This window comes from Malaclemys terrapin, chromosome 17 (genome assembly GCF_027887155.1).
Source record: "Malaclemys terrapin pileata isolate rMalTer1 chromosome 17, rMalTer1.hap1, whole genome shotgun sequence".
Classification (NCBI taxonomy): Eukaryota; Metazoa; Chordata; order Testudines; family Emydidae; genus Malaclemys; species Malaclemys terrapin.
This window is the reverse complement of record NC_071521.1, coordinates 9,673,975-9,701,393: the sequence shown is the minus strand read 5'-3', so window position 1 is coordinate 9,701,393 and position 27,419 is coordinate 9,673,975. Positions and strand designations below refer to the sequence as shown.

The 27,419-nt window shown below is 52.5% G+C and overlaps 1 protein-coding gene across 1 annotated transcript in view; it reads right to left on the bottom strand.

Annotated features, from left to right (window-relative positions):
- Positions 1-22,803, bottom strand: part of RALGDS (ral guanine nucleotide dissociation stimulator) — a 102,110-nt gene extending 79,307 nt beyond the window's left edge. Inside the window, exon 1 of the mRNA XM_054007087.1 lies at positions 22,461-22,803. Coding sequence (XP_053863062.1) covers positions 22,461-22,481 — 21 coding nt within the window. The 5' untranslated portion in view covers positions 22,482-22,803. The remainder of the gene's footprint in view (positions 1-22,460) is intronic.
- Between the last annotated feature and the right edge of the window lie 4,616 nt (positions 22,804-27,419).

The following is a 27,419-nucleotide window of genomic DNA, read 5'->3' as shown; positions in this document are numbered from 1 at the left end:
TATATCCTGCTCCGTGTCCCCGGACAACAGGCAGCAATTTTCACCCGTGACAGACTCTCAGACATAAGCCAACCCTGCTGTTGCTGACAGCATCTTAAAACTAGAGCCCTGAGACTGGTCAGGGAGGTGACCAGCTTTATATGATCCCCAGAGGAGAATCCACTGACCAAGATCCCAGCATGCACTGGGCTCAGGATAAAACCTGGGGTGGATTCTTTGGGAAAAATCAGGCTCTTCCTTGGTCCCCATCGGGTATCTGAAGTCGTTGCGAGGACACCACAAGCTTCTCCATCCACGAAGGAGGTTTCATTCCCCTTCACTGTTCTCCCAACAGCTCTGGTAGGACGGGGAAACTAGTGACCCTCTCCCAGTAGCTTTGAAGAATGGCTTCACCAGGGATCTTCAACAGGTGTGGAATGCAGAGATTGCCCTTGCTCATGACAGTCACCAAGCCAGCCACCTTCCACAAGGATCCCCAGGAGCTTGGGTATAAGGCCATAATTCCACCGCCTCAACCCACTGGCATTGATGGAAGTCGTGTGCAAAGATCCTGGTTCCTCCGATATCAATGGACAAGGGTCTGACCCAAAGCACGTGTCACCCGCTAGCTTTGTACCACATGGAAAGGGTTGATCTGCAAGTGCCAGCCCCCTCTTGACCCAGCAGAGAGGCCCGGCCACAAGACGCCACAGCTGGTGGGAAAATCCTCCCAGCTGGAGCACTTTACCCAAGTCCCTGGTGGAGGCAAAACTCCGATTCATTCTCTGCCGCTTTGCTATTTAATTTTGCACAGAAGCTCGGGGTTGATTGTTTCCTGCAGGTCCAGCCAGGCAGCTGGCAACCATTGTTGGGAAAACTCCTCTTTCCAGTAAAGGTCTCGTCAGGAAAGGAACGACTCCAGGGAAGTTCACCAGGGATTCCTACCCAGGCCCCCATGGGCTCTGACTGGTCCTCCACTGCCCTAGTGATAGACAACTGCCTGTTTGGGACATGCACCTCTCCCAACGAAGGGTGGTTGTTCACTCCCAAGGTCTTTTATGAAAACGCTCCCAGGTTTTCAGCTGTGAGACTGATTGCCCAGCAGATCCCTGCAGAGTGTGAGGAAAGGAAAAGGCTGCTGTGTGAGGTTTGCTCATCGTCAATTCAACTTAGGGCACTGAAGCTAGGGTTTGGAAACACAAAGGCCTTGTCTACACTAGAATTTTAGCCACTGGAGAAGCTGCGATGGTGCAAACCCAAAGCATAGACACCATTGACAAAGACATGGTGGCACAGATTTGTACCAGGTGACTTAAAAACGCAGCATAGCCAAGGTCTTAGGGGAGTAGACAGCTCACAGGAGACTGCTCGCCAAGGGTTGCACAATCTGACCTGAAGGTTTTACAAGTCAAACATCAAAGGCTCCATGATATTAAAGAAATCCCACAAAGACAATGGAAAGTTTGCTTTCCAAAGGAAATCACAACCCCGTGAGCTGTCTGCAACCCAAACATAGCAGCATCCTGCTCACACAGGAGAATGTGAAACTCAGGAGAAACACCTTGAAATGGACCCTTTTGTTTTCACTGCCCCAAGCTGATAGAAATGTAAATAGGAAATAAAACAGCCTGAGGAATGAAAAGTAAATAAGGTTTCTAAGCAGTTCTTCCCCTTTGATACTCAGCAGTAACAGAGGGAGGAAATCTGGTTCTATAAACACAGAAATCTTATCCCCACAGAGTCCCTCTACAGAATCCCCCTGGGTCGGACTAACAAAGAGCCTAAGGGTCAGGCTTACAAAGGGATTTAGGCACCTAGTGGGATTCACAAAAGTGCCCAAGTAGGTCAGGTCCCTAAGTCCCATTGAAAGTCAATAGAAGTTAGGCATCTCATTCACTTAGGCACTTTTGTCAATCCCACTTGATGCCCATTTGCATCTTTAGGCACCTAAGGTACCTTTGCCAATCTGGCCCTAAGGGACATAAGAGCACAAGCCGAATGGCAAAGGAGCACTTTTGAACATTCCACCCTCATTCCCCTCAAAGCTTATTTCTTCCCCAGGATCTCCATACACCTGGCCATTTCTGTTCCTTGCGTTCAGTTTCCTTCGGCAGAGGAGCAAGTCAGGAAAAGCCCGTGTTGTTGCCAGTTGCCCTGAAGATGAGGATGTGGATTAGTTGACATGTGCTCCGTCTTCAATCAGAGAGAGTTACAACTCCTAATAAAAGGAGTACTTGTGGCACCTTAGAGACTAACAAATTTATTAGAGCATAAGCTTTCGTGGACTACAGCCCACTTAAAGCTTATGCTCTAATAAATTTGTTAGACTCTAAGGTGCCACAAGTACTCCTGTTCTTCTTTTTGCGGATACAGACTAACACGGCTGCTACTCTGAAAACTCCTAATAAATTCCACTGCCCAAACGGTCTCTCAAGTCCATGGAACACCATGGGCTCCCACCACTCTGCAAACTCCCTTGCTCCCCAGAAGAGACAGGCACGTGAAAGTCATTTGTAACCAAGACCTTATGAAGCGCCTTTTAATAAGTACAGAGCGCCAATTAGCAATGCAAACTGAACAGCTAATGAGCATTAAACGGGAAAACCAATTAGTTTTCACGGGATTACTCCACGCCTTTAACACTTGACGTATTTTGATTTTTAAGCTCCTGTGTGGGTTGGAATTTCACACCAGGACCTGAACGTAGCGGAGATCCCAGTCGTTATCGTTACTTAATTTCAAATAGAAAATGAGATGTTGGTTTTGCTCACCATCAGTCAAACAGGTATCTAGGAAATGGCAGAGCCGGGCTCCGTCTCCATGGAGATGACCATATGCAATAACCGCCTAACCGATGGAGCAAAAAAAAAAAAAAATCTGATACAGATGCATCTCCAGCAGCCTGTTTTGTTTGGGGGGGGGGGGGGACAAAGAGGGTGTTTTTGGGAAATGGCACCAAAATGGCAAAGGGGCAGCTTCTTACACTGGGACAGGAGAGAATGGCAGGCATCTATGGACCTCATTTCTGCTTCTAAATGCATCTTCATTCATCAGTTAAAAAAAAAAAAAAAAAAAAAAAGGAGGCTCTGTTGCTTGCAATCCAGCTGCCTTATTCAACGCTAAAGTGCTTTATCCAGCTGAAATAAATCCCCCAGGAGTTGGTAACATTGAGCTGTCATGAAGGGTATTTCATCTGGAGGAGGAGAAGGGGGGTGATCTTTACTTGGGGTTGCTATGGTTACAAAATGTATTGAGTTTCCATAGAAAACCCCCTGCTTCTGAAGAGCTTGTAATCCGCCAGAGGGCATTTCCGTAGCCAGTTCCCGGTTTCTGGGTGCGGTGACAGACAGAGGTACAGGTCGTAATCCTTGTCTGCTTCATCAGCAAGATGGGGTCGAGTGACAGAGACCAGACGAATGTCACACCATAGAACACACGCACACGCATTGTGCAGAGGCAGGGATGCACGTGTCCTATGCATCCATCCAAACACTCCCCCAACAGCCCACCATATGCATGCAGACAGACCCCACAAATATGCACATGAGCTGCATGCATGTACTAATAAATACCTCCACATTTCTTTGATAAACACGGCTGCCCCATCCCATCACTCACCCTGGCTGCCCAGGTATTAAAAACCAAAACCACGTAGCAAACCGGAGCCCTTCTGCAGCTGCAGGGATAGGCAGAAACACAAAGGCCTCTCTGCAGGTGATATGATCCCTGTTACGTCCCTTGCCCTCTATTCCCGCCCAGGGCTGGTGCCTTATCTGTGTGATTGAGTCAGTTCTACAGAACATCCTCTGTATTTGTTGTTGTCTTCCCTGGACATGGACAGTCATGGAAACCGGCCCTCCATCCCCCACCGAGCACTGCCTACAAAAGGATGTTGTCAGTCAGTGACTCACTTCTGGACGGGGACACCGCATCTGTCTAACAGCTGTTCTTTAACGGCCTTGCCTCCCAAATGACATCTGTTGTCTTTTCCCCTCCAGCCCTGGTGCTTTGCCCACACTCCCAGACACGCCTAGCATTGCTCGAGTCACATGGGGCACCGAGTGGGTGTCAGCCAAGGGAGGGGTTGGAAACTGAGCAATCTATCTTGCTGTTTACCTGGAAACCAGCTGTCTGCCAACAAGGTACAAAGGTGTCCGCTATTCACTGTGCTACCGGCCAGGTTACCACCAACCCGGCACACAGCGAGAGCGGAAGCAGATGGATTTTTGACTGCATAGTGGGGAGGGAGATTAGGATTCAGTCCTGTGACTGCCACAGGATGGGACATGGACTCTCGCTTCCTGAGCTCAGAGGGTTGGGGAAGGGCTAGTCTGGCAGGGCCAACAGCTGGGAAGCAGAATGGTGTATCCAGTGGGGCAGGAGGTAGTTCTGAGCCACAGGGTGGGGAGGGGGGGAGAGCAGATGCAGTTTGCAGTTTCGTGACCCTCTAGGGCCATTTGTTTTGGGTCACTGTACTCCCTTGAGTTCATCACTCCCACCCCCTGCTCCCCCCATAACTTGAACCCAGCATTTCCCTCCACCCATGGCAGATTCATCCTAAAAACCCAACCATCTGTTTTCTCAGCTAAAGGGCAGCCTGTGCAGTGTATTAGGGATCTGTGAGCCTCCCCTCACAGATCAGATCACAAATAGGGATCCTATAGACAGGATATAGACTGGATTTACTGCTGCATTCGATTTGTTTTTCATACTCCCTCTCCCTGCCCCCCAGCCTCTCCCGATCCCGAGAGGGAGAGTCAAGGTGTCAGACCTGCAGTGTTTGGGTTTGGTATTAGGTCACATGGGTTGGCCTGTCCTGGCTGGCCCTGGTGACTCTGACTCTCCCCTCCCCATGCGCGTGCGCACACACACACACACACTATTCCATCTAGGTGAGACAGCAGCAGCTGTCAGAGAGGAATCCCCTGTCAAGTGCGGGGAGCATTCCTGAGTGGGGTATAAACACCATTCCAGAGCCCTGTGTCATTCCTGACTAATCCCGCCCAGCCAAGGGGAGTAACACCAGTGTGAGCTCCCTGTCCCCCCCCCCATTGCCTTCCTGAGCCTTCCCTGCGCCCCCGGCACTAGCACCTGCCCAGCTCTGCGGCTGGAGCAAAGCTGGGAACGCTGCGACAGACCAGAGTGCCAGCTGTCTCCACTCTACCCAGCTTGCTTCAGCCGATTGTTGCGCTGCATATGAATACACCAGCCCCGCAGCTCCCCAAGCAGCACCCCCTGCAGGGTGCTAGGCCGGTGGGGCTCATTGTCATTTCTGCCCCGGATTGACCCCCATCCTCCTGGCCTCCTGCCTCACCATCTTTCCAGCAGAGGACTTCCTGAGATTGACTGTAACGTCTGCCACCGACATTCCTTTTAGCAACCAGAAGGGGTGCTACTGAGCAACAAAAGGCCCATCCCACCTCCACAGCTGGGCTGTCTCCCCAGCACTCCCAGCCCTTCCCAGGAAATCCCAGCAAAGGAATCCGGTTTGGATTCTTCCCCATCCAATCATGGCGTTCCCAAGCATCCAGAAGGAGCAAGGGGTGGGTAACAGCAATAAGCGGCTGCTTCCCGCCACGTGCAGCCCCTTGCCCCTCTAGCCAACCTATTTCCCCCTCTCTGCGTCTCGTTAACACTCCCCCGAAGGCATCGTTCCTGGGGAATGGGGGGAGTTGAGAAATAAGAGGTGTTTCTCAGGTACACACGAGAGTCTAGGCACCCGGGGAGCACACAGACAGCCCCATCAGAACCACTCTGATCTGCTTCCCCATTGTGCTCTCATAGGGGACAGGCCCCCCCATTAGGGCCTGATGAGGCAGAGAAGCTGTGCGGCTATGGAGCAGGCGATTAGCCCCTAGAGATGGCAAAGCCTGATGCATTTGAAACTCCCAAGAGCCAGGAAAGGACCTTTCTCTGGGGCAGATGGAGAGAAGAGGAGACCATTTAAAAAACGGGCACCCATGTGACACAGGCGTGCACAAGAACCAAGGGCACTGTGAGCAGAAACTATGCAGTTGCACGTGCAAAACAGGTAGCTCGAGGTGCAGTGCCCTGCTTGGGCCCAAGCAGGAGCAGAGAGGGGTAAAGCGACAGCTCTGAAGGCCCCACACAAGGCAGCCTCCCGCCCCCCCAAACACACCACCCAGCCTACCTCAAGCCTGCAGGAGCTGCAGGGCCCAGGAGCCAGTCTGGCGGCAGGTGAGGCTCTGGCTGCTTTGGCCGGAGAATCCACAGGTGCCCTGGGGCTGGGAGAAACGAAGACACAAGCAAGCTGCCGCCATCTCGACAGTTACCAATTATCATTCCTCTGCAAGGGCCGCGGAGACGGGATTCCTTGGATGTCAAGGGAACCTGCGCACCTGGGTGATGCAGTTCGAACCCCAGCAGGGCGGGGTGCTTCCCCGTGTGCGAGCACACACGTAAACGGGTGTCCACCAGAGAGCGCTGTGTGCAGGAAGGGTCCTCTCCTCACAGCAGAAGCACCCACAAACTCACAGGCGTTAGGCATGGCCGGGCCTAGGAGCCTCCTTCCTCTCCCAGTCAGCGCAGGATTGTTCCCGTCAGCACAGAGTTGCCTTCTCCAGGGCTTAGTCTCGTTTCAAAAGGACCCAACTGAGGAGGCTGCTACTGCCTCCCTCTGGAGACCATTCCGCACTCCAGCCCATCGCACGGGAGGACGTGTTTCCTGATCCTAATACTCCTTTTCTTAATTTCATTCCATGACTCCTAGTTCTACTCCCTTGCTCCACCTTTCATAGCCCTACTCCTTCCTGGGTGCTTTATAGCCTCCAGCTATCAGCAGCCTATTCTTACCCCCCACCCTCTTAGTTTGACAGATGGGGAAACTGAGGCACACATAGGCTAAGTGACTTGCCCAGGGACTACGCAGAGCATCTGTGGCAGAGCAGGAATTGAACCAGGGTCTCCCATGGCCCAGACTAGCATGCGAATCACTGGATCATCCTTCCTCTCCTAGCTGGAGCAATAGAAGAGGCAATACGTATGCATAGAGACGTATACACCTCTGTATGTGCTAAGCACGTATGGCGCTCTTTTTTCTTGCCTTCTCATTTCTGAGCCCCTAGGACACACTTAGGTCACATTTTCAAACTTTTCTCCACAGCCACACGAGCTAGACCCCCCCCCCCTTTTTTTTAAATGAAAGCTGAGAGTCTCATAGGGCTCGAAGCAAATATTGTGACATTCGACAGCACTACAGCAATCTAAATAGACAAAAGCCAGGAGATCCTACGGGCAGGAAACTGAGGCACAAAGCAATGAAGTGCTGTGCCTGGACTCACACAGGAGGGCCATCCTTCCTCTCAGTGCTTGCTTTGCAGGTCTGGCCTTTTCAACAGGTTTCCATTTGACAGGTGATCCATTCTTTTACCATATCTGCTTCGGGTGGGTGGATGGAAAGTGTGTGTCATAGAGACAGATTCTTTGAGCGGGTTCATTTTCTACTGAGAATTTCCTTTGTCGTGCGCACAAAAATTTAGTCTCTCAACATCTCCCCACCCCTTATCGCGACTAAGAGCTGCCCAATATTGCTGGAGCCAATTCCTCGGCAGTGCGGGAAGTTGATCCTTTCTGCAGACCTTTCCCTTTTCCAAGTTGGCTCAGCCGGGAAAGTCACTTTCGTTTGCATCTCTTCCTTTCCCCTCACAGTCTGGCTTTATTCCTACACTCTCGCTAGGAGAGAGGGAAGGCAGGGGAAGGGCATAATGGGGCAGGAGGGCTGTCTGCTTTGGTGGACACAATCCAGGTGTTGCAAAGGTCCTGCCCTGACCTCCTTGACGGCTGGTGTCAAATATCAGTTCTCCCAGGCCTGGCCCGCCTCTGGAGCACAGTAGTTCAGCCTGCCACAGAGAAGCCTGAATCCCTGCCTGGTTCCCAACACCCGCCAGTTCTGCAGCCACTCACAGATTTGGGACTGGGTGGGTTTGCGTCAAATACCTCTGTTCAGTAATTGCACTAGCAGGGGTCCCTCTGCAAAGCTACCACTCAGTCCAGGTAGGCTGGCTCCAGATGTTTTATAACCAACAGAGAGATGGGGCTGCTGCTCATTTACCAGGTCTGGCAGGAGGATCCCCCTGGCCCAAAGCCATCATCCCAGGCACTGCAGCCAACTGGGACCACCCGCCGGGGAGAACCCCATTGGCAGCTGTTGTGGGTGGACACACACAAGCTCTTACCATGTGGGTTTAGCACCAGCCCTCAGAGGGCTTGAGCAGCAGGGGAAAGGATGCAGGGACCCAGTGCAGACAGCTGCCTACCTGTCCATCCTACACAGGCTCCACTCTGGGTCTTCCACTGGCATAACCTGAGTGAGGTAGGAGGGAGCACAGTTAAGGCTTGGGGCCACCTAGTGGTACACCATTGTAACTGCCATTCAGGTCAGGCCTGGGGCTGAGCATTGATTTCTGTTGCTTAACGACAGGAAAGCTTTATAATCCTATTAACTAAACACCCTTTCAAAGAGCATTGGAATGAGGATGGCGCAAAGGGGGTTATGTAAATAGCAGAGTGTTACAAAGCCCCGGAACACGGCCTGTTGGCTTTATCCGAGGCTGGGTGAATTCCCAAAAGCAGAAAAACGGTGGGTGCAGCTGCAGGTACAACTGTCTCTTGTAACCCCCCCACCCCAAAGATACTGGGTTCTCCTGGGGAACACCTGCTTAGGCCTTCAAATCACTAACCCTGATGGGTGAGGTAGCTGTTAGCCCCCCACCAGGCCAGTGGAATTTATGCTCCCAAGGATTCCAATACAGTTGGTTAAAACATTGTGCAACTAGGTGATAATTTGTGTCCCATTATGATGAAAGTGGCTGTTTGCCCATGAGATTTAAAGTGCACAGCACCACCTACTACAGAGTAAAATCTCTAACATCCCACGCATTTAAGCTCTCAATAGCACTGTCCAGTTCTGGATCGTCTTATACCCCGCCACAGAGATTCTGTACACACTTGCAATGGAGTTTATTTAGGTTTCAGAGTAGCAGCCGTGTTAGTCTGTATCCGCAAAAAGAACAGGAGTACTTGTGGCACCTTAGAGACTAACAAATTTATTAGTTAGTTTATTTACTGATTCATAGAGCCCCTGCTGCAATCCTCCGAGTGCTCGCCGAGTTACAAACTACAAGAACCTGAACCCCCGTCAGTAAGGACTCTTTGCACAAGAGCTACTCACATATGTAAGAGCGTGCAGGAATGGGGCCATACACAGTGGAATTGCTTCACTTCATGCCCCACTGAAATGCAGCCACTTTTCTGAGGCAATAGGAAGGCTGGTCAAAGTGTTTCCCCAGGCTGATTTGACAACAGCTAAATGTTTTGCAGGAACATAGAGATTCCCACAGAAAATATCAAAAAGGATGAAAAGTTTCATCATGATAAAGGTCAAAAGATTTTGTGACTTTTATTTTATCAGTGGAAAGGAAGTACTTTTCAATATTTCATTTTTCAAAAAATTCTGAGATTTCCACTTTGCATCCCCACTCGGGACAAAACCAAATTTCGGAATTTCCTGCCGGACTTAATTCTGTTTTGCAGCCAGCTCTAGGTGCGAGGCAGGGGAGATACAAAGTCACTGCAGTCGCACCAGCAGCTCTACACAGGAGCTTGAGGGACAAGAAGCGAAGGAAAATCCTGTATCCTACTGAGCCAACAAGGAAACGTTGCTAGGCAACATGCGATGACTGGGATTTGGCCAAGCCACTGGGGCTCAGGCCCAACTCTTCTGAAGAATGCCACTGGAGGAGTTTTAATAATGGCAGGCAATCCAAATGTCAGGCTGATGCCTAATCTCAACGACAGCAATTCCCACATCACAGCACCCCCGCAGACCCCCCCCCTTTAGTCATTCACTTATGCTGGGTAAATGCCAGGCCTCATATTTTTCCAGCTTGGATTATGAATATGGAGGCTTAAGCTGTTCTCTTTGTGCACCGCAGAAGCGTGAGAGGGATTGGCATTCCAATCATTCCCATTAACCCCCAGAGGGGCTAGTGCCCGATGGGCCAGTCCCTCTGAAGGGGGCTCTTTCCCCCTATTTGAACCTGCTCTCAAGAACACTGGCTGCATCCATATTACTCAGAGCATGTGGCCTTCACCACCAACAGCAGATGAAGGTGGGGCGCCAGGAACCCTTGTGATCTGAGGCGCCGCACTCAGAGGGAGCTGGAGTGCAGCAGGTGAAGAGGCAGAGTACAATGGTTCAAGCTGCTGCTGGGTTGGGGAGCCTCCTCTGGGATAGAAGAGCAGGAGGAATGGTCTGTCCGGGCAGATCTGAGTCCTACTTAGCCTTTGGGATGAAGCATGCCTAGTGGTTAGAGCACAGGGCTGTGAGTCAGGACATCTGCAATCTGCTCCCTGCTCTGCCATTGGCTCACTGTGGGACTAGGGCAAGTTGCCGCATCACTCTGTGCCTCAGTTTCCCCGAGGGCAGAATTGGAATGGTGATATCGACAGGCCCTGTGGGGCACTGCTGTTGTTTGTAAAGTGCTCCTAACGGAGAAGGGCAGAGTCTCATCATTAACCTGTCTCTTGTCACAAGAATCTGGCCTCCCTGAGGGGAGTGACCCAGTCTTGGCCCATATGGGGTAGTGTTGTGACCATCCTGCCTGTGCTGTGACTGGGCTACAGAGCCACAGGAACTGGAGTATACCGATCACAACGCAGCACAGCTCACTCCAGCCGTGTTATTTCAGTGCCCCTGAGGGCAGCGCGGCTGCCAGGAACTCCCACCCCATCGCCATGGAAATGTGGAAGCCTGCTGGGACTTTCAACCACTGCCAAGCAGAACAGGCCCCACTGCTCCAGAGCACTTGGCCGAGTAATAGACTCACAGCGTTTCCATCTCCTGCCGGCCCGAAGGGCACAGTGCAGCACTCAGAGGCACCTCTGCTGTGGGGCCAGCGTGGAGAAACACCTTCTCCATTAGCAAGGGCCTTCCCGCTGCCCTGGGTTTCGCCTCACCTTACGCCTCCTGGCAGACTTTCCCGCTCTGTCCTTTCCCTTCTGTCCTCTCAGCATCTCAGTGCAACCAGGCTAGGTCACCACATGGCTCGACCAGCGTACTTCAATCCTGCCCTGCAGCACCCCGGCTCCTCCGGTCCTTGGACCTGCGCCCACCGCACACACAGAAAAACCCCTGCAATTCTGACCCACAAATCCACCGAGCTCTTCCAGCCCGGGGATTCCCCATAGCCAGGGCAGATACAAATCAATTATTTAAAATTAAAAAAATCTAATTTTTTTTAATCTAAATCAGATTTTTTTGATAAAATGCTTCTTGAGGGGAAAAAACCTATTTAAAGATAGTTTTAATTAAGATATATTATAGCTCAAAGATATCTCATCATGGAATAGGGATTATAAATTCTAATTCTATAGTATGAGACAATATATTCATGTAATGTTTAAGAATAGTTTTGTAAATGAGTTCCAATCGTTCATGGATTAGGGACCCCATTTTATGAGGTTCCAGGGGCTTCTGTATAGATTATTTAGGTTAATCTTTCTATCTACCCAATGGGACTCAGTGCTCAGTCTAGAAGATACCATTAGAGATGCTTAGTTTTGCAGTTCTCAGACTGTGGATTTGTGTCTCCAGAGATAACATGCTTGTTAACAGCAAAAAAAAATTATAAATAAATAAAAAATAAATAAATATAAAGAGGTGAGAAATAACAGACCTCAACCCTATTGTCCCTCTGCAAATTTGTGTACACAGAGTCCGTCCCTTACCTCTCTCTAAAAGTGCAATGTTTCAAAAGTTCAATGAATAGAAGATTGTTGGGGGCGGAATAGATCTGGACAAGGAGAAGAAGTCTGGAGATGAATGTAAGACGGAAGGGACAGGCAGTAGAAACAAAAGTGAAACTGAGCGGCATATTCCAGAAGTCTTGAGGTCTTTCTGAGTGTGGCCTTCATTGATTTGAGATCTACCGTACCATTCTCTCACTAGAAGGAAACACTATAATGGCAGCAGGCCATAAAAGAGACCCAGTTTGGGAATAAGAACCATTCAAGAAATATGTTGGCTGATGATGTTTTAAAGAAAGTCACACCAGTGAACTGGTGGAAGTCACTTAAGCACTTGGATTCAGAGACTGTTGAAGCGATAATCTCACTTTTAATAGCAGTAGCTTCTTTTGCCGGTGTAGAAAGAATATTTTCTTCCTTTGGACCCATTCATTCCAAATTGAGAAATCGTTTGGGACCTGAAAAAGCAGGAAAGCTTGTTTTTCTTTTCCAGATTGTGAACAAACAGGAAAATGAAGGTGAAGACGACTGAGTTAGCTACAGAAGCCAATATTTTAAGTTTCTCATGTTGACCTGGCTGACATAGTCAATTTAATTTTTTTTTAAATATTTCATTTAACTATTTTAGTTAAAAACAAAATTTTAACAAAAACAAACCTGATTTTAAAAAACTTGAATGTTTACCTAAATTCAAAAATTCATATGCTTGTTTTGTTAAAATATCATGTTTGTTGTTGAAGAAAAAAATCCAGAATACATAACGTTGTTGTTTTAGTTAAATAAAAAGATTTAAATGTCTGTCTGGTGATGTTCTCCTCCTAATACAGCATGGCAAGAAAATCCTCCGAATATTAATAATTAACTGATGAATTGGAGATTGTTCACTTCCCAATTACTTCATAAATATCTGCTTCAATTACCTTTGGTAAATGAAATAACCAAACAATCATTCATTTTCTGATATAGCTGTAAAACTAATCTGAAAAGTTTTCAAAATAAATCACTTAAAATGTATAGTGTGTACCTTCTAAAAATGAAACCTACATCTATCTCTGAGTTGTGAAGAATATGCATTAAGGTTATAACAACCAACAAAAATGCACTTTTATGTAGAAATCCATGATTAAATTGAGTCTTCTTGACTAGTGATTTAAATCATGATTTAAATCAAATCCACCCTGCCCATAGCTCTGCCAATGCACCACTATCCCAACCGGCAGCCTTCCCATCCCCTGCTATTCCAGCCCAGGGCTCCTCATGCACAACTCTGCCAATGTTCCTCAACCCGAACCCGGTGCACCCTCTGCTATTCTTGTCCAGTGAGCCCCGCCAAGGGACCTCAGTCCTGACTCTCAGCCCCGCTGCTGTTCCTCTTTCCTGACCTTTTACCCCCAGCTATTCGAGCCCTGGCCTTTGCCTGATCCCCAAGCGTCAAACCACCCTTTCCTGGAGGAACCAGACAGAGCCCGAGCCGTCGGCCAAAATACTGTTAATTCAAAGCCATTCTCGGAGCCAGGTCTCCATAACCCACTGCGTCAGAGAGCATCCTCTGGATGGGCCATTTCCTCCTTTCTCAGGGAAGGAGCCAGAGTTTGCTGTGCTGGCCTTTCACTGACTTGCAATCATAGGTTCCTTCCCAAATTCCTGTCACAGTTATTTACACTAGCAAAGTCTCCAGCCAGCACTCCTCACTGCTGCCCTGGGAGGCTGGAAGCGCAGGCCGCATGGGCCCATGAGCACAGAACACGCTTGCAGAGCGGCTGTTTCGCTCCTATGGCAGTAAACACACGGCAGGAAATCTGGCATCAGATGGCAGCAGTGAGACCAGGAGTGCACAACAGGACGGACCCTGGAGATCTTCACAGGGGTCCAATACAATCCCCCGAGGCACAGCGAGACACCTCTGAACTCCCCACCCCATGTCTCCTCAGGTGCAAAGCTGATGGGCAGGCCGACCCATTCTCTTTCTGCAGGACGACTTGGCAAGTTCCAATGTGTTGGATGTGACCTTTACAGAGTTCACGTCCTGTCTTCAGAAGGGGCAGGGCATTTTTAGCTGGGGAAGGGGTGCTTTGGAGGAAGAGGGAGAAAAGGAGCATCAGGTTCTCATCATCCTGAGAAACTGGCGAGGGGTGGAGAGGGAGATGGCATATGTCGAGGCAGAGGGATAATAATAGGTAGCATGAGCCTTGGGGGAGGCCGTGCCCAGCTCACGGCGCCTTTCCTCGAATCCAGATGCAGAAGAGAGTCCCCTGGACAGTTCCATCCAGAAGTTTAACCACCACTCACCCCCATTCCTCCTGTCTTCACCACCTCCTCACGCTCTTTGCTGGGAAAGCTCAGGAAGGCTTGGAATCCAGGTTGGGAAGAGCATCCCAGAACTCTGCCACCAAGCCTCAGAACCTCAGTGAAGCTCCCAAGGCTCCAGGAGTGGGCTGGATATCCCTCAGGTACAGGGTCCCATGTGGCGTCAGCTTCCACTCATGGCTAGAAGCCGGGGTGAGGGGCAGGGGAGAGGGTTGGCTGATCATGTCAGAACCTCAGACAATTTGGCTCTGTAATGGGCGTGGGTTTGGGTTGGTTCCTATTTCACCCCTGGGTGCTTTCCCTCATCCTTCACCTCCTCTATCTCACTGCCTCTCCCCTTAATTGTCCCCCTGAAGACACTTCTCTCTAGGCAACATAATGAAGGTTGTTATTCTGCTTGGGACAGACAGTGCAATGGAGACACAGCCCACCTCGCTGCCATCCCACACCCACCCTCGATTGCAGATGTCTGCCAGCCCTGGGCTCAGAAAGAAAAGCCCGGCACAGTAACCCAACATCCCATCTCTGTCCAGCTCAGCCATGCTCCAAGGAGACCAGCAACAGAGGAGGAGCCAGAGACCATAAATTTGTCAGGGCACTAAAACGATATCCTGAATGGATGAACTCCCGCTGTCCGCACCAGGCCTCCAGGGAGCAGGAGCTCTGTCTTGGAAGCCTGTGATCAATGACATGCAGTCGCCAGGCAGCCCTTGACGTCAGCTCGTGTCTACAAACATTTTTTTTGACTGATGGCCAAAGCGCGCAAGGCAGGGACACAAAAGAAAGTGGAGAACAGAACATCCGATACAAAGGAGAAAGCCAGCTCGATGGCTGTTAGATGTCCCTCCTGGGATAAATGCACAGTCATTCTCAGGCTTCTTTACGAGCTAATAGGGCCCAGAGAAAAGTTAACTCAACTAGCGGCACAGATCCCTGGGGAATACCACATCTGCAATCCCACCACAGACCTGATGGGAATTCACCCAGCGATACTGACCGGGGCTGAGCTGGCTGGACATTCCCAGCCACGGCTAACCCAGCAACAACCAAATGTCAATGATAGAACAAAGGGCCCCAGCAAGGACCAGCCTGTTCTCCCCGCTGTTGCCACTAGGTCATTTGGTAAGTGGTGATGGCGGGGAATGGCTCCATGCAGAAAGGATCTGGGCATGTGGTAAATTCGGTGCACTTAGCACATTAATGGCTGGCAGCTGGAATTTTTTATAGCAGCCTCTGTCGAAAGCCAGCAGCGCGAAGTGCCCTCCGCATTGCTGGGGCCTCTTCACCCAGATCTCTTTAGCCACCTTGTATGGCAGGTCAGTCTCCTTCCAGGCATCACAGTCCAGTGGACAGAGCACTGACAGACTGAGATTCCAGACCCAGCTTTGCCACTGACCTGCTGTGTGACCTTAAGCATGTCATGTGACCTCTGTGTGCCTCCACTTCCCTTTGTCTTGTCCATTTAGACTGAAGCTCTTTGAGGCAGAGACGGTCTCACTAATTGTACGTGCGGTGCCCAGCACAGCAGGCCACACTCTCAGTTGGGGCCTTTGGACAATACTGAAATACAGAATAATCATCAACCATCAGCTGAGACCCCTTATGTCCCATCTATGCTACAGTCACCTGGGTTAAACCCTGGGTCCCAAATGTAGGCTTCCACTCACACAAGCAAGAGCAGAGTACGTTCTATCACGGTTCAGGCAAAGGCACCGCTGACGCGAATACCAGCAGCACAGGGGCTTAGACCTAGAGAGCAGACAAAGGCAAAGGCGTTTCATGCAGCCCCAGCGAGGAGTACGTTTTGTATGGTAAGCTTTGTGCCAGGCTGCCATAAAAATGCCCCCAATCATCTGAACCTCAGAATAAAGCAGTGGGATACTATGGTGATGAGGGCCTTGGTATCTAAGTACTTATACGGCCCTCGTCACCATAGTAACGGAGGGCCGCATTCGGAGATTCGTGCCCTAGAAGGACCTCAGATGAGTGCAGGTGAACAGTGCATTTTAAATGAGAGATGGCTGGGACAGGGCACCTGTGTAGCTCTCTCCTGTCACTGGATGTGTCCCATCAGCACTAACAGGTGGTTCTGCACCCACCTCCATGGCAGAATAAATCCTGCACATGCAAGGGAGAACTCTCAATGCAAGGGGAGGCTGTTCCCTTGACAATATCCTAGCCCCACTATCGCCTGAGCCAGGGAGGGGTTCTAACTCCAGGCCCCAGACGCGAAGGGACAGGAGTCACTCCTGGGTCTGTTCTCCGCTCCACCAAGCCTGTGTCTCAGCATCCCCCTCTGTAAAATGGGGATAACAATACAGTTCGACCTCACAGGGATGCAAGACATAAATGCTCATGAAGCGCTGGGAGGTGGTGCATGGAGGGAAGGGGGCAGAGAAGGGCAAAGGATTATTCTGATGGGTTGAAGTGTCCTTGAGGAAAAGAGGTAATCCCCGTGTGCTGCTCCTTACATGCTGGTTTTCATACCGTTCTCTTCTACATTCCAGCCACAGCAGCAGGGCCCCCATTGGTCCCCAGCTTCATGTGCCAAATGAAGGCTTGGTTTGGCTTTTCCTAATCAAATGGTAGATCTGTCTCAGGGGTGGCAGAACCGCATGCTGTGCTCACCCATGGAACAGAGGAGTCTCTGAATCACAGCACCCGTTACTGAGATCCTGGGAGATAGGATTCAAGTGGAAATAATCCCAACAAAATGCTGAAGAGAGCTTTGGTTATTAAGATAACCACCTTGGGCAAGAATATCCTGGGTACACTCCAATTCCAGTCAGTCCGCTCTGCCTTCCTAAACTCTCTGAAATGTAACCCTTGGGTTCTGGGATGTTCACTCAGTTGTGCTAGCTGATCTCCAACATGGGGGAGTTCGGTACATTCCACATACCTAAGCCCTCCTTGCAGTTTTAGTGGGATAGAGGATGCTTCTTCACTTCCTGTCCTAAACTGGGGTAGTGTGGTACTTAAAGAGTTGCCAGGCCCCACCCCAGAAGTTGCGGCATTTCAACGCTGGGTGAAGTAACTTCTGTGCATAGTTTATTAAGCACTCTGTGGTCATTCAGTCAGAAAGGTACTTTGGGCCTGATCCAAAACCCATCAAAGTCAATGGAAAGATTCTCACCAAGGTGAGTGGGCTTTGGATCAAGACCTCTATAAATAGTACCTAGCGGCTATATGGTGCTTTTAATTAGGGGATCTCAAAGCCCTTTACAAAAGGAAGGTCAGTGTCATTATCTCTGTTTTACAGATGGGAAAACCGAGGCACAAAGCCGTTACCATGACCTCCCTGAGGTCATGCAGCAGGTCAGTGGCAGGACTGAGAATGGAACCCAGATCTCCTAGCTAAGTGTGCATGGGACAGCCTCTGCCTTGCTTAATAAATGCAACTTTGTATTACTGATCACAAAAGGGTGACCAGCTAGCAACTGTGAAAAATGGGGACAGGGGGTGAGGGGTAATAGGCCCCCTATGTAAGACCCAGCCCTGAATATCGGGACTGTCCCTATAAAATCGGGACATCCGATCACCCTAGATCACCACCATCAATGGCAACGCAAACCTTGTCTTCAGGCAGCAAGGCCTTTGAGATGCAAAGATCGTTCTCCCCAACCTTCTGCCAGCCCCTCCTCCGGGAAAGTCCAAGCCACTGTGTAGACTGAGGCTACTCAAGCGTGATGAGGAGAGCCACAGGGACCCGCCAAGCTCAAGCCCTGGAGGTCCGTCACATTTCCCAGTGGACTCATGAGAGGTGACCAGCTGATATTCCATATAGAAAGCAACAGCGCCACCTGCTGGACAGTCAAGCTCTTCAGGTGCAGCAGGTCAGAGACCTCCTGGGTCATTCCTAGGCATGGGGCACAGCTCATGATGTTCCTAGTGCCTGTTGGATGGACCTGAGTCCCCCATACCAATTGTGGGGGTGTTGCACTGCCAAGCCGCCCCAACCCCATGGTGGTTCCATTCCTGTTCCAAGAAAATAGACCCGGATCAGAGCAGCCGCCTGTAACAGTAACATCAGAGACAAAGGGTTGTAGGACAGCGACAATGGGGCTCAACCCCCAGAGACAAACCCCAACCTCTGGGCACATCCAAGTCAGGGTCCAAACCTCACAGGGCTCAGGGCCAGCCCCTGTGATAACTTCCAATGTTCAAACAATCGATCAGGAGAGGAGAGAACTGTAGTGGGAACTGTAATACTGCACACAAAGGAGCCCTCTCTGCCCTCCAACAGACCCACATGACATCGATGCAGAGAGAGGAGCGCCCCCTACTGAGCCACCGACACCACTGCCACCTGTCTAGAGCCCTCCCAAGCACCGACCTCTCCCACCATGGCCATGGCTTGAGGTGGGGGCTTGCTGCAGCCCTTTGGGAGCCCAGCTCTGCTTCCCCAATGCTGTGAGCGGTCTCCTGTGGCACCAGCTCCCCGGAGGGTTGGGGATCCGGGAAGGGACCAGAAATCCTCTCTCTCCCCCTTTCTTCTAACCTTTTACTGGTGTTGATTTTTCAAGAATGATTCAACAAATGACACCCTCAAGCCTGATTACCCCGAGGAGGGAAGGAGGGGGTTGGGGAGGCATCACACTCAGCCGTCAGCTCCCTCCCTGCTCCATTTATCCACTGCGCGGGCTGGCACTGGGGACACGAGTGCACACACTGGCTGATGCCCAGATGGCTGCAGGTCCTGGGGAGCCTCACAATGCAGCATGACCTCTTACCTGTGCGCCCCTAGCACCACGGGGCACAACAGCAGCTCCCAGCCACGGCAGGACCCCTGTAGCAACTGCATTTGTCTACAGAGAGTCGCTAGCCAGGAAGACCATGTAGCACTTGGGCAGTGCCCTTTCACCTCCACCATCCTGGCTCAGATCCCAACCCATCCCACCTCCTTCCTGGACACGTCCATCCGCCACAACCCCCAGCCAGAGACCAGCAGCACAAACCGCTGCTTGAGGCCTACGCCCGGGAGCTGGGGAGCTGCTCAGCTCCCATCGAAGGGAATGGGGACTGAGCCGCTCACTGACAGGCTGGGTCTCCCCCTCCAGCAGTGGGATGTGAGGCAACCTGTGGCTTGATCCTGTCCTTCACTCAGCGCGGTGAGCAGCAGCAGGACGGGGGCAGAATGGGTCAGGGACACTGTGCTAAATCCCATCCAGCGACACCTTCATATAAAGCAACAGAGAGTCCTGTGGCACCTTTAAGACTAACAGATGTATTGGAGCATAAGCTTTCGTGGGTGAATGCCCACTTGGTCAGATGCATGTCATATAAAGGCACTTGTAGCCAATCCAGTGTGGAGAGAGAGAGAGAAGCAAACACTGCCTGGGACAGTCTTTGTCAAAATGGGCAAACAATCCCCCTTTCCCATCAACATCCTGCAGATGAACCAGCCCCACCTCCTGCCTCCCTGACAAAGGGGAGCTGGGTCCACCCAGCATCAATCGAAGCTGGTCGATGAAGCCATAAGCCGCTCTTTTCGGAAGAGATTAAAACCAAAGTCCTCGGACTCCTCCGCATTTCTGCCCATTACGGATCCCATGATACTGACACTGTGCAAGTGTCAGCGTGTCACCCTGCAGTCCTGGGCCATTCCAGTGGGGGAGGGTGGGCGTGGGGGACAGGACATTCAGCTTCTCTAAATTGCCCCTGCACTTTCAACTGAATATGCTGGTTATCTGCCCCCCCCAGTTGGACTCTTCTCCTCCTACTGCCCTAGGCTGGTGTGTGTAGGAGGCTGGCTAGCGACTCCTGTTCCATGAGTGAGTTCGAGGCAATGGCAGGTGAAATGTAGACAGCAGGTTGGCATCCTCCGGAATGATCATTACTATAGCGATGTATTGGAAACCCAGCTGGAGTCTGTGGGCAATGCAGCTTTCTCCAGGATTCCTACGCAGGGCCGGGAACGCTGCTTCCCACCAGCCTCCACGGCCCCACAGCCCAGCACAAGGAGCGCAGCAGAAATATGCCGAGTGACAGAAAAAAACACAAACCCAAAGATACTGAGAAAACTGGTCTTGGAAAATCCCAAAGGGGCTCTCTGAGCAAACTGGGCCCTAGGGGGGAACCCCCACTGGGCTACAGCACGAGGACAACCATTGCCACACGTCTGCACAGCTTGCCTTCCTCCCCCTGACCTGCCAGCACCTGGTGTCTAAAGGGGCTCCCCTGGCCCCTGATTTGCACCCACATTTGGAAATAGGGGTCCCAAATACACCAGCTGAACCAGTCTGTGAAGGACTCAGGATGTCCCCACCAGGACCTCATGCCAGCTGGACTCCATTGTGTACCCATTGCCAGCTTTCCTTGGTACCAAAGTCCAAGCCCCCCCAGAGTCATTCCAGGCCAGGCTCCCCTTTCTGCTAAAGTTCAGGCCAACACTAAAGAAAAGGAACTGATGGGAGTTTGGTTCCAGCCTCGCTCGCCAGCCCTTGGAGATCAGTGTGTTATCAGAGACACCTCCTGTTTTGAATCTGCCAATGCAGCAATCACTCCCTTCTCCCCAAAAGCCCATATAATTCCTCCAACAAAGGGAGAGGCAGGGATCTCCCTTTAGCTGACATTTTGCCTCCTGCTCTAAGAGTTGGATTTAGTCTGGAAGTCACTCGCTGGACTGGTCCATCTAGAGGGGGCACATCAATCTAAAATTCACACGGCAGGCCCTCCTTCTGTGCATGCCACAGGCAGAGCCCAGAGACCCTAGGCAGTGCTTCAAGGCTGACCACATGGAGGGGGTGCTTCCACACTCAGGGCCAGATTCTCTTCTCACAGGCACAGGTGTAAATCCAGGGGGAATTCCACTGAGGTCAGTGATATTTCACCAGCCTAGGAGAGTGGAGGATCACGCTCCTCAATGTGAGGGGTTGGTGGGGGAGCTCAGCATCCGGCCCCAGGTGTGCATCTGTCTGAACACTCAAGTTCTTAGGGGGTTAGCTGACTGGTGAAGGGCGGGAGTGGGAGGAAAGGGCCAATTGAGGATTCACACCAATCCAGGGCCCACTCTCCAAATGTTTCCAACTTCAACCCACTCCCAGAAATAGCACCAGAGGGTTTGAGACCCTGCGATTTGGTTGCCTGGGCCCCATTTCACCTTGAGCCTGCCCCATCAAGGCGCTGGGACGGTGCAGAGAGTTTGGGGCATAAGGACTATGCAAGGGGGCCTGACACCTTCTAATGTCTCTTGGGCCTAGTCATTGCCTCTGTGGCTCCAAGCCCTGCACCTAGTGGAGCAGAGTCTCACCATTCAGGAGCATTTGCTGACCACCAGTTCTGAAGCGTCTCTTGGAGGGGTTCTCAAACTTCATTGCAGCACGACCCCCTTCCGACAACAAAAATTACTATCTGACCCCAGGAGGGGGACCGAAGCCTGAGCCCATCTGAGCTCCACCCCCCCAGACAGTGGGGAGTGGGGGGAAGCAAAGCCCAAGCCCCACAGCCCCAGGGGCGGGGCGGGGGGGAGGTGTACAGTGAGCCGAAGCCCGATCCCAATCCCCACTGACCCAGGCAGGGGGCTTGTAACCTGAGCCTTGCCACACAGGGCTGAAGCCCTCAGCCCCAGACTGTGGGCCTCGGGCTTTGGCTTTGGCCCTGGGCCCCAGCAAGTCTAACACCAGCTCGGCAACCCCCATTAAAACAGGGTTGCAACTCACTTTGGGGTCATGACCCACAGATTGAGAACCGCTGGTCTCTAGTTTAAAAGCACCTGGTCTCTCCCCTTTCCATAACGCACCTCCTTTGGCACGCGCAGTGGGTCTTCGGCCATTTACACAGAGACCAAGAACTCGGCCTGGGCAGCTCCCCTGTGGTTACTTCCCCTTACCGAGCATGCCGTGGTTTGTTCCCCTTTTACAGCGGTCTGTCCCCTGTCCCCACCCATAGCATACAAGGCCATGCCCCCCTTACTGCCACTGTGCCCCATGCACACAACAGCCCAGGGGCCAGCCGACAGCAACAGACATGTGGGGCTTTAACAAAACATTCAATAAACCCCTGCTGGAAACCTCGGGGATGCTGTCATGTGGTGGCGGAAGCCGAGTGGCTGCCTGGTCAGGGTTGTACCCTGCACACGTATCTATAGGAAATATAAATTAGCGCACGGGCCTTCTGAAAGTAAACGTGAGCCACCGCATCTGACAAGACAGTTTGGGGGCAGCGAAGGTGGATCCACTGATCTAACCCACGGCTTCTAATTAACACAGGTGGTTTCTACTGACCCTGGGCATCCTGATGCAACCGTAGCCTGGGTAAGACCTGGCACCTGGATCTCCCCAGCGACGTGGGCTGAGTGCCACCTGGGCTGGTGCCAATCCAGGACATCTAAGTATTTATCCCGCTGAGCCCACTTCACAGGCATAGAGAGACAAGGGCAGCACCGCGGAAACCCACCCTGCCAAGCTCACCTGCGTGTCGATCATCATCATCTCCCTCTCATCTCCTCGGTGGGGTCCTCACGGAGAAAGGGGTCCAGAGGCCTCGATCCCACCGGCTCAGCCGGTCTCTCAGGGATTCAGATGGAGGGTGGTCTGGCTAGGAGGGGTGAGGGGAAGCTGGTCCTAGCCCCCACCCCAAGCCCTGCTGGGTCACTGGCTGCTTTCCATCTCCTGGCGCTGGCAGGAAGGAATCCCCCGGGTAAGATCCCTGGTCAGGGCTGAGAGGCTCAAGGCGTTGACAGGCTAGGAGGGGCAGGTGATGAGCCGGCATTCCCGACACAGGGCTGCCGTGCTCACATTGCAAATCAAAATCACAGCCCGAGCTGCTCGGAGCTCCACGCGGGATCAGCGGGATCCAGGGAACCGCAGGCCGCCAGGAATCTCCAGGAGACACATTTCCTCGGGTGGGGGGGGGGGCTGTGTCAGTTTCCCATTGTCTGCAAACAACCCCACGGAGCAGCAGCAGCAGCTTTGCACCTTTAGGAAAGCTCCCAGTCCCTGCCTTCGCCTGCCTCTTCCTCCTGCGGGGAAATCCAGCGTGTGGGAGCCGAGAGCTCGTGCCCCGGTCGGTGGCGGGGGGGAAGCTAGCTAGCTTTCCAACAAACGCACGTTGCAGGCGGCAGATTGCAAAGCCACCAAGGCTGGGCTGCAACAATTTGCAAAAAAAGCGTGAGCGTGTGTGTACAAAGGGGGTGGAAGGGGAGGGAATGAATCAGGCACCAGGCGTTTAACGGGAGCTCCAGAATAAAGCCTTCTTCCCCGGGTCTCTGTGCTGCATCCCTCTCCAGGGCAGAGAAACTTCCCTCCAGCCCGGAGAGCAGCAGCAAGAACAACAACAAAATCTTTGCAAATGAAGCAGCCAGGAAGCCAATCGCCCAGGCGGGGCTGGAGCAGGCGATCGGGTGGATCCAGCCGCGTGTGGCTCAGGGAAAGGCAGGGTGGTTGTTTTTTTCCCCCAGGTCAGCCTTTCCTCTGGGAGCTCTGAGCCCACCTGGGGTAAACGAGGAGACAGGAGATTAGGGGAGGGATGGTGTCAGTGCTTGGAATTTAAGATCACCCCGTAATGATCCTCAGCCCATTGGAGCTGTAGGGTATTGTCTTACAGACGCCCAGGCTTTGCCTGCCTGGAGCAAATGAGTTAGTAATTGTGCTAAGCATAATATTTTAATGAGCCCCCGGTCAAGCACTATGGAGCATAGACAAAGACAGCTGAGTTCAAAACCATGTTAGCTGGGCACTAGTGATCTAGTTCAGTCCCTGGGCTCACTGCTACACACAGACACAACAATCACAGTTACATTTAGAGCCAGGCACTCATAAACACCGATTACCCAGGCGGAGTCCATCACAGGTGCACAATCACACACATACACAGTCACTCACACTCAACGCTTTTCTCATTGCCCTGCACCCCAAGGCAGGCGTTTTGCACCCCAGCAGAAATACAATGAGTTTGTTATGGCCCCACAGTGTCCCTGGGTGTCTCTTTCTGTCACAGCTCCAGCAGGGAGAGTGGAAAAGGGCTGCTCATTGCCAAAGGCCACCTGGCAAACTGCAAACGGAAGGAAGTGAGGGGATAGAACCAGCCTGGCAGAGGGAGGGCACTGCCCTGGATTACCTGCTCTCTGGCTCTCACCCTCAGCACCACCCTGTAAAATGGATCTACCTTCCGGGTCACATGTGCCCGGCCCAAAGTGCTCAAGCGGCGTAAGGGTGAAAGCAAAGCCCCTTGATGTCTCTTGGGTTTGCCCATCTGTCTACTCACACTGCCACACACAGAACTGAGACTAGGGCACACAGAAGAGTCTATTTTTGCCTCAGTTCCTCCGATCAGTTCCCTCCCCTGGGCGGCCCCGGGAGGGCCTGCTCCTCCTGGCGAGGGCCTGACAATCTGCAGCAGATGCTGCTGTTCCATTAGCTCCATCTGGGGCTCAGCTGAGTCATAGAGCTTCACAAAGACGGGCTCAAATTGGGGCCGATGTCAGTCAGAGAGAGGGAGGGCCTGCAACTGGCTGGGTGTGATGGTGCGATGTCTGTGGTGACACATCAGGTGTCCCTTCAAAGCATGGGCCAGACCCATGGAACAGCCCTGAATCAAACAGGTTCGTGAGGGAGGTCAGCCCAGTGCTGTCAAACCTCAGGATAGGGCCTGGGTTTTATCTGAGCTGGTTTCCCTGTCTGGGCTGGACCAATGCTCTGACGAGCCCACACTGCCACTTGGTCACCGGCAGGGGACCTGCTGTGCTCAGTAGATGCTGGTCCCTGTCTCTTCCCAGATATGCCACTCCTCCCTCAGTGACTAACCCCTGCTCCCTGCCCTGCCCTGCTCACACACACCAGGCAGCCGGCAGAGGCAAACCAGATCAAGTTCTCAGCAGCAGACAGAAAACCAGGAAGCCAACACGAAGGGGGACATGGGTCACACAACCGACGGGGATATTTTGGGGGTGCCCCTAGGGATGGGGGATATCCAATGGAGCGGGATGGGCCCTCTGGAAATCTTTATTGCACCATTTCCCAGAGTCTCCCCATGCAGCTGAGCCCTCCATCCAGTCAATGAGTTGGCTCCCTCTGGAGCTGGCCAGCAGGGGATAGCTCAGCACTTTGCCTCTACAGGCCAAGTGAGGGGCCCCGTATGAGGTACGACTCCAAGGGCTCCCTCTGATTCCTCCGCTACCTGTGGCCAGACCCACCCCCATTCCCTAGATACACAGGCCCCCATCTGAGCACAGAGACCACCGCCTCCTTCACCCCATCCCTGGCTCATGCCAACCCAGAGAGCTCAGTGCCAAACCAGACACCAGAAGTGGGGTCCCCTCCCCTGCACCAGGCCCAGCCAGGAGAGGGGAGACCTTTTGCACTGATTCCTGGAGAGAGCTATTTTGTAAGGCTATCAATAGGGGCAGGGCAGTGGGAAGGAGTAGAGGCGGGAGAAGCCTCCTGAGATGACTAAAGCCAGCCACATCCCAGCAGGACCCATCTAATTAGCCAAGCCGAGCCCCGTCCTCTAGCGCCGTGTGGTATCGTGACTGTGGGGCCGCTGCGCAAATGACATCCACCCCCAGCCGTTTCATCTCTATTCAAACTGACACCTGAAATGGAAGCGCTGAGGGAACTAAGGAGGCAAAAGCTGCTGGAAATCTCCACGCACGATCAATTTGCTGGAGCGCCGAGCTTTTGACACTGAAGAGGGCTGAGCAGAACAGGGTTGCCATGGAAACAGAGAGGCTGCTGTTTAAAGGAGACTCGTAGTTCATATTTATGCGGGCGGGGACATGTGCCATTTCAGAGTGACGCCGGGCAAGGCAGGAGCGAAGGGGAGGAGGCCGCCCACACAGGCCGGCGGAGTGTGGGCCCAGTCCGGTTCCTGGGCAGCCGGCTCAGATTAGAACTGCAGGGCCAGGCCGGCTGGGTTCCCCAGGCCCTTTTGGAGCCGTAAAAATGAGGTCTCAAACAGTAAGTTCAGTTCTAATGCGGATGGCACCAGCCTGGCTGCCCTGGAGTCTGAAGTCCTCTGAAACACAGAGCCCCACCAACATGCCTGGTCTCAGACGGTACAGGAGCTACTCCTTGGGTTGAGAGGTTACCGGCAGTCTCTGGCCAAGAAGGGGTTCCAGTCTGCAGCGTGGGGTGGCCCCCTGTCCACTAGAATTGGACTGAGAACCACCACCAATCTGTGGTGTGTCACCAGAGATAGGGTTGCCAACTTTCTAATTGCTGAAAACCCATCACCCTTGCTCCGCTCCCTGCCCCGCCTCTTCCCCCAAGGCCCCGCCCCCACTGACTCCTTTCCCTCCTCCCCCCTCGCTCACTCCCCCCTCTCCCGGGACTCACCTGCTGCCTGCAGATCCAGCCTGGGAGGAGATGACACGGAGCCTGCCTGCCAGCCCAATCGGGGCACAGCGGGGGTCAGTCCCCGGAGCAAGGGGCCAGGGCAGGGAGGGGTCGGTCCCTGTAGTGAGGGGCTAGGGCTGGGGCAATTGGGGCACAGCGGAGCAAAATGGGGGGCAGATAGGATTCCCGCCCCCCAGGTAGCAGCACCTACCTCTTGGAGCCCGGTCCAGAAGCCAGCCCCTGCTCTGTCCGGCGCGCGTCAGCACCCATGTGGCTGCAGCTGCAGTTGCTGCACTTCCTGCCCCCCGGGGGCGGAGGCCGGTTACTGTGGCCAACCAGACTTTTAGTGTCCGGTCAGCTGTACTGACCAGACGCTGCCAGGTTCCCTTTTTGACTGGACATTCCGGTCGAAAACCGGACACCTGGCAACCCCACACAGAGACCACGACATAGCTTTGAGAACGCCTCTGGGTTCCTGCTGGGCTAGGCCTCAGTCAAACCAGCGAGCGTGTAGGTCTATAGTCAGTATTGTTAGATCGCTCAAAGAAAAGGCCAGAGGAGAGTTTGTGGTGTCCTGAGACCTGTTATCAAGTCTGTTATCAGCAGGCATTAGAGACTGTCTATTACCAGGCATGGTCTCACAGCGTGAGCAGGAACTCCTGCCTTTTAAATCCAGCGTTGCCACCAACTCCCTCTATGCAAGTCCCTTAACTTCATAGCTTCAGTCTTCCATATGTACCAGGGGGATGATAATCCTGAGCTCACTGAGGTGCTGCAAGGATAAACGGGTTCATGTTTGTACATACAAAGCTCACGTATTGTTATGATAACACTCTCCCCTCCAGGCTAGAGTTCTGGCGTTATGCCTTACACGAGGGCTTGGCTCCATTCATACCCAGAACTCACACTGCTGACTACAGGTATAACTGGATCTCCTAGCTCCGTCTATAGCACACTCAGCACTAGAGGGGTCGCCGCTTTGCTACAGCTGCAGTTCTTCAACTGAAACACACTAAGGGTATGGCTACACTACCTGCCGGATCGGCAGGCAGCGATTGATCCAGCAGGGATTGATTTATCGCATGTAATCTAGAC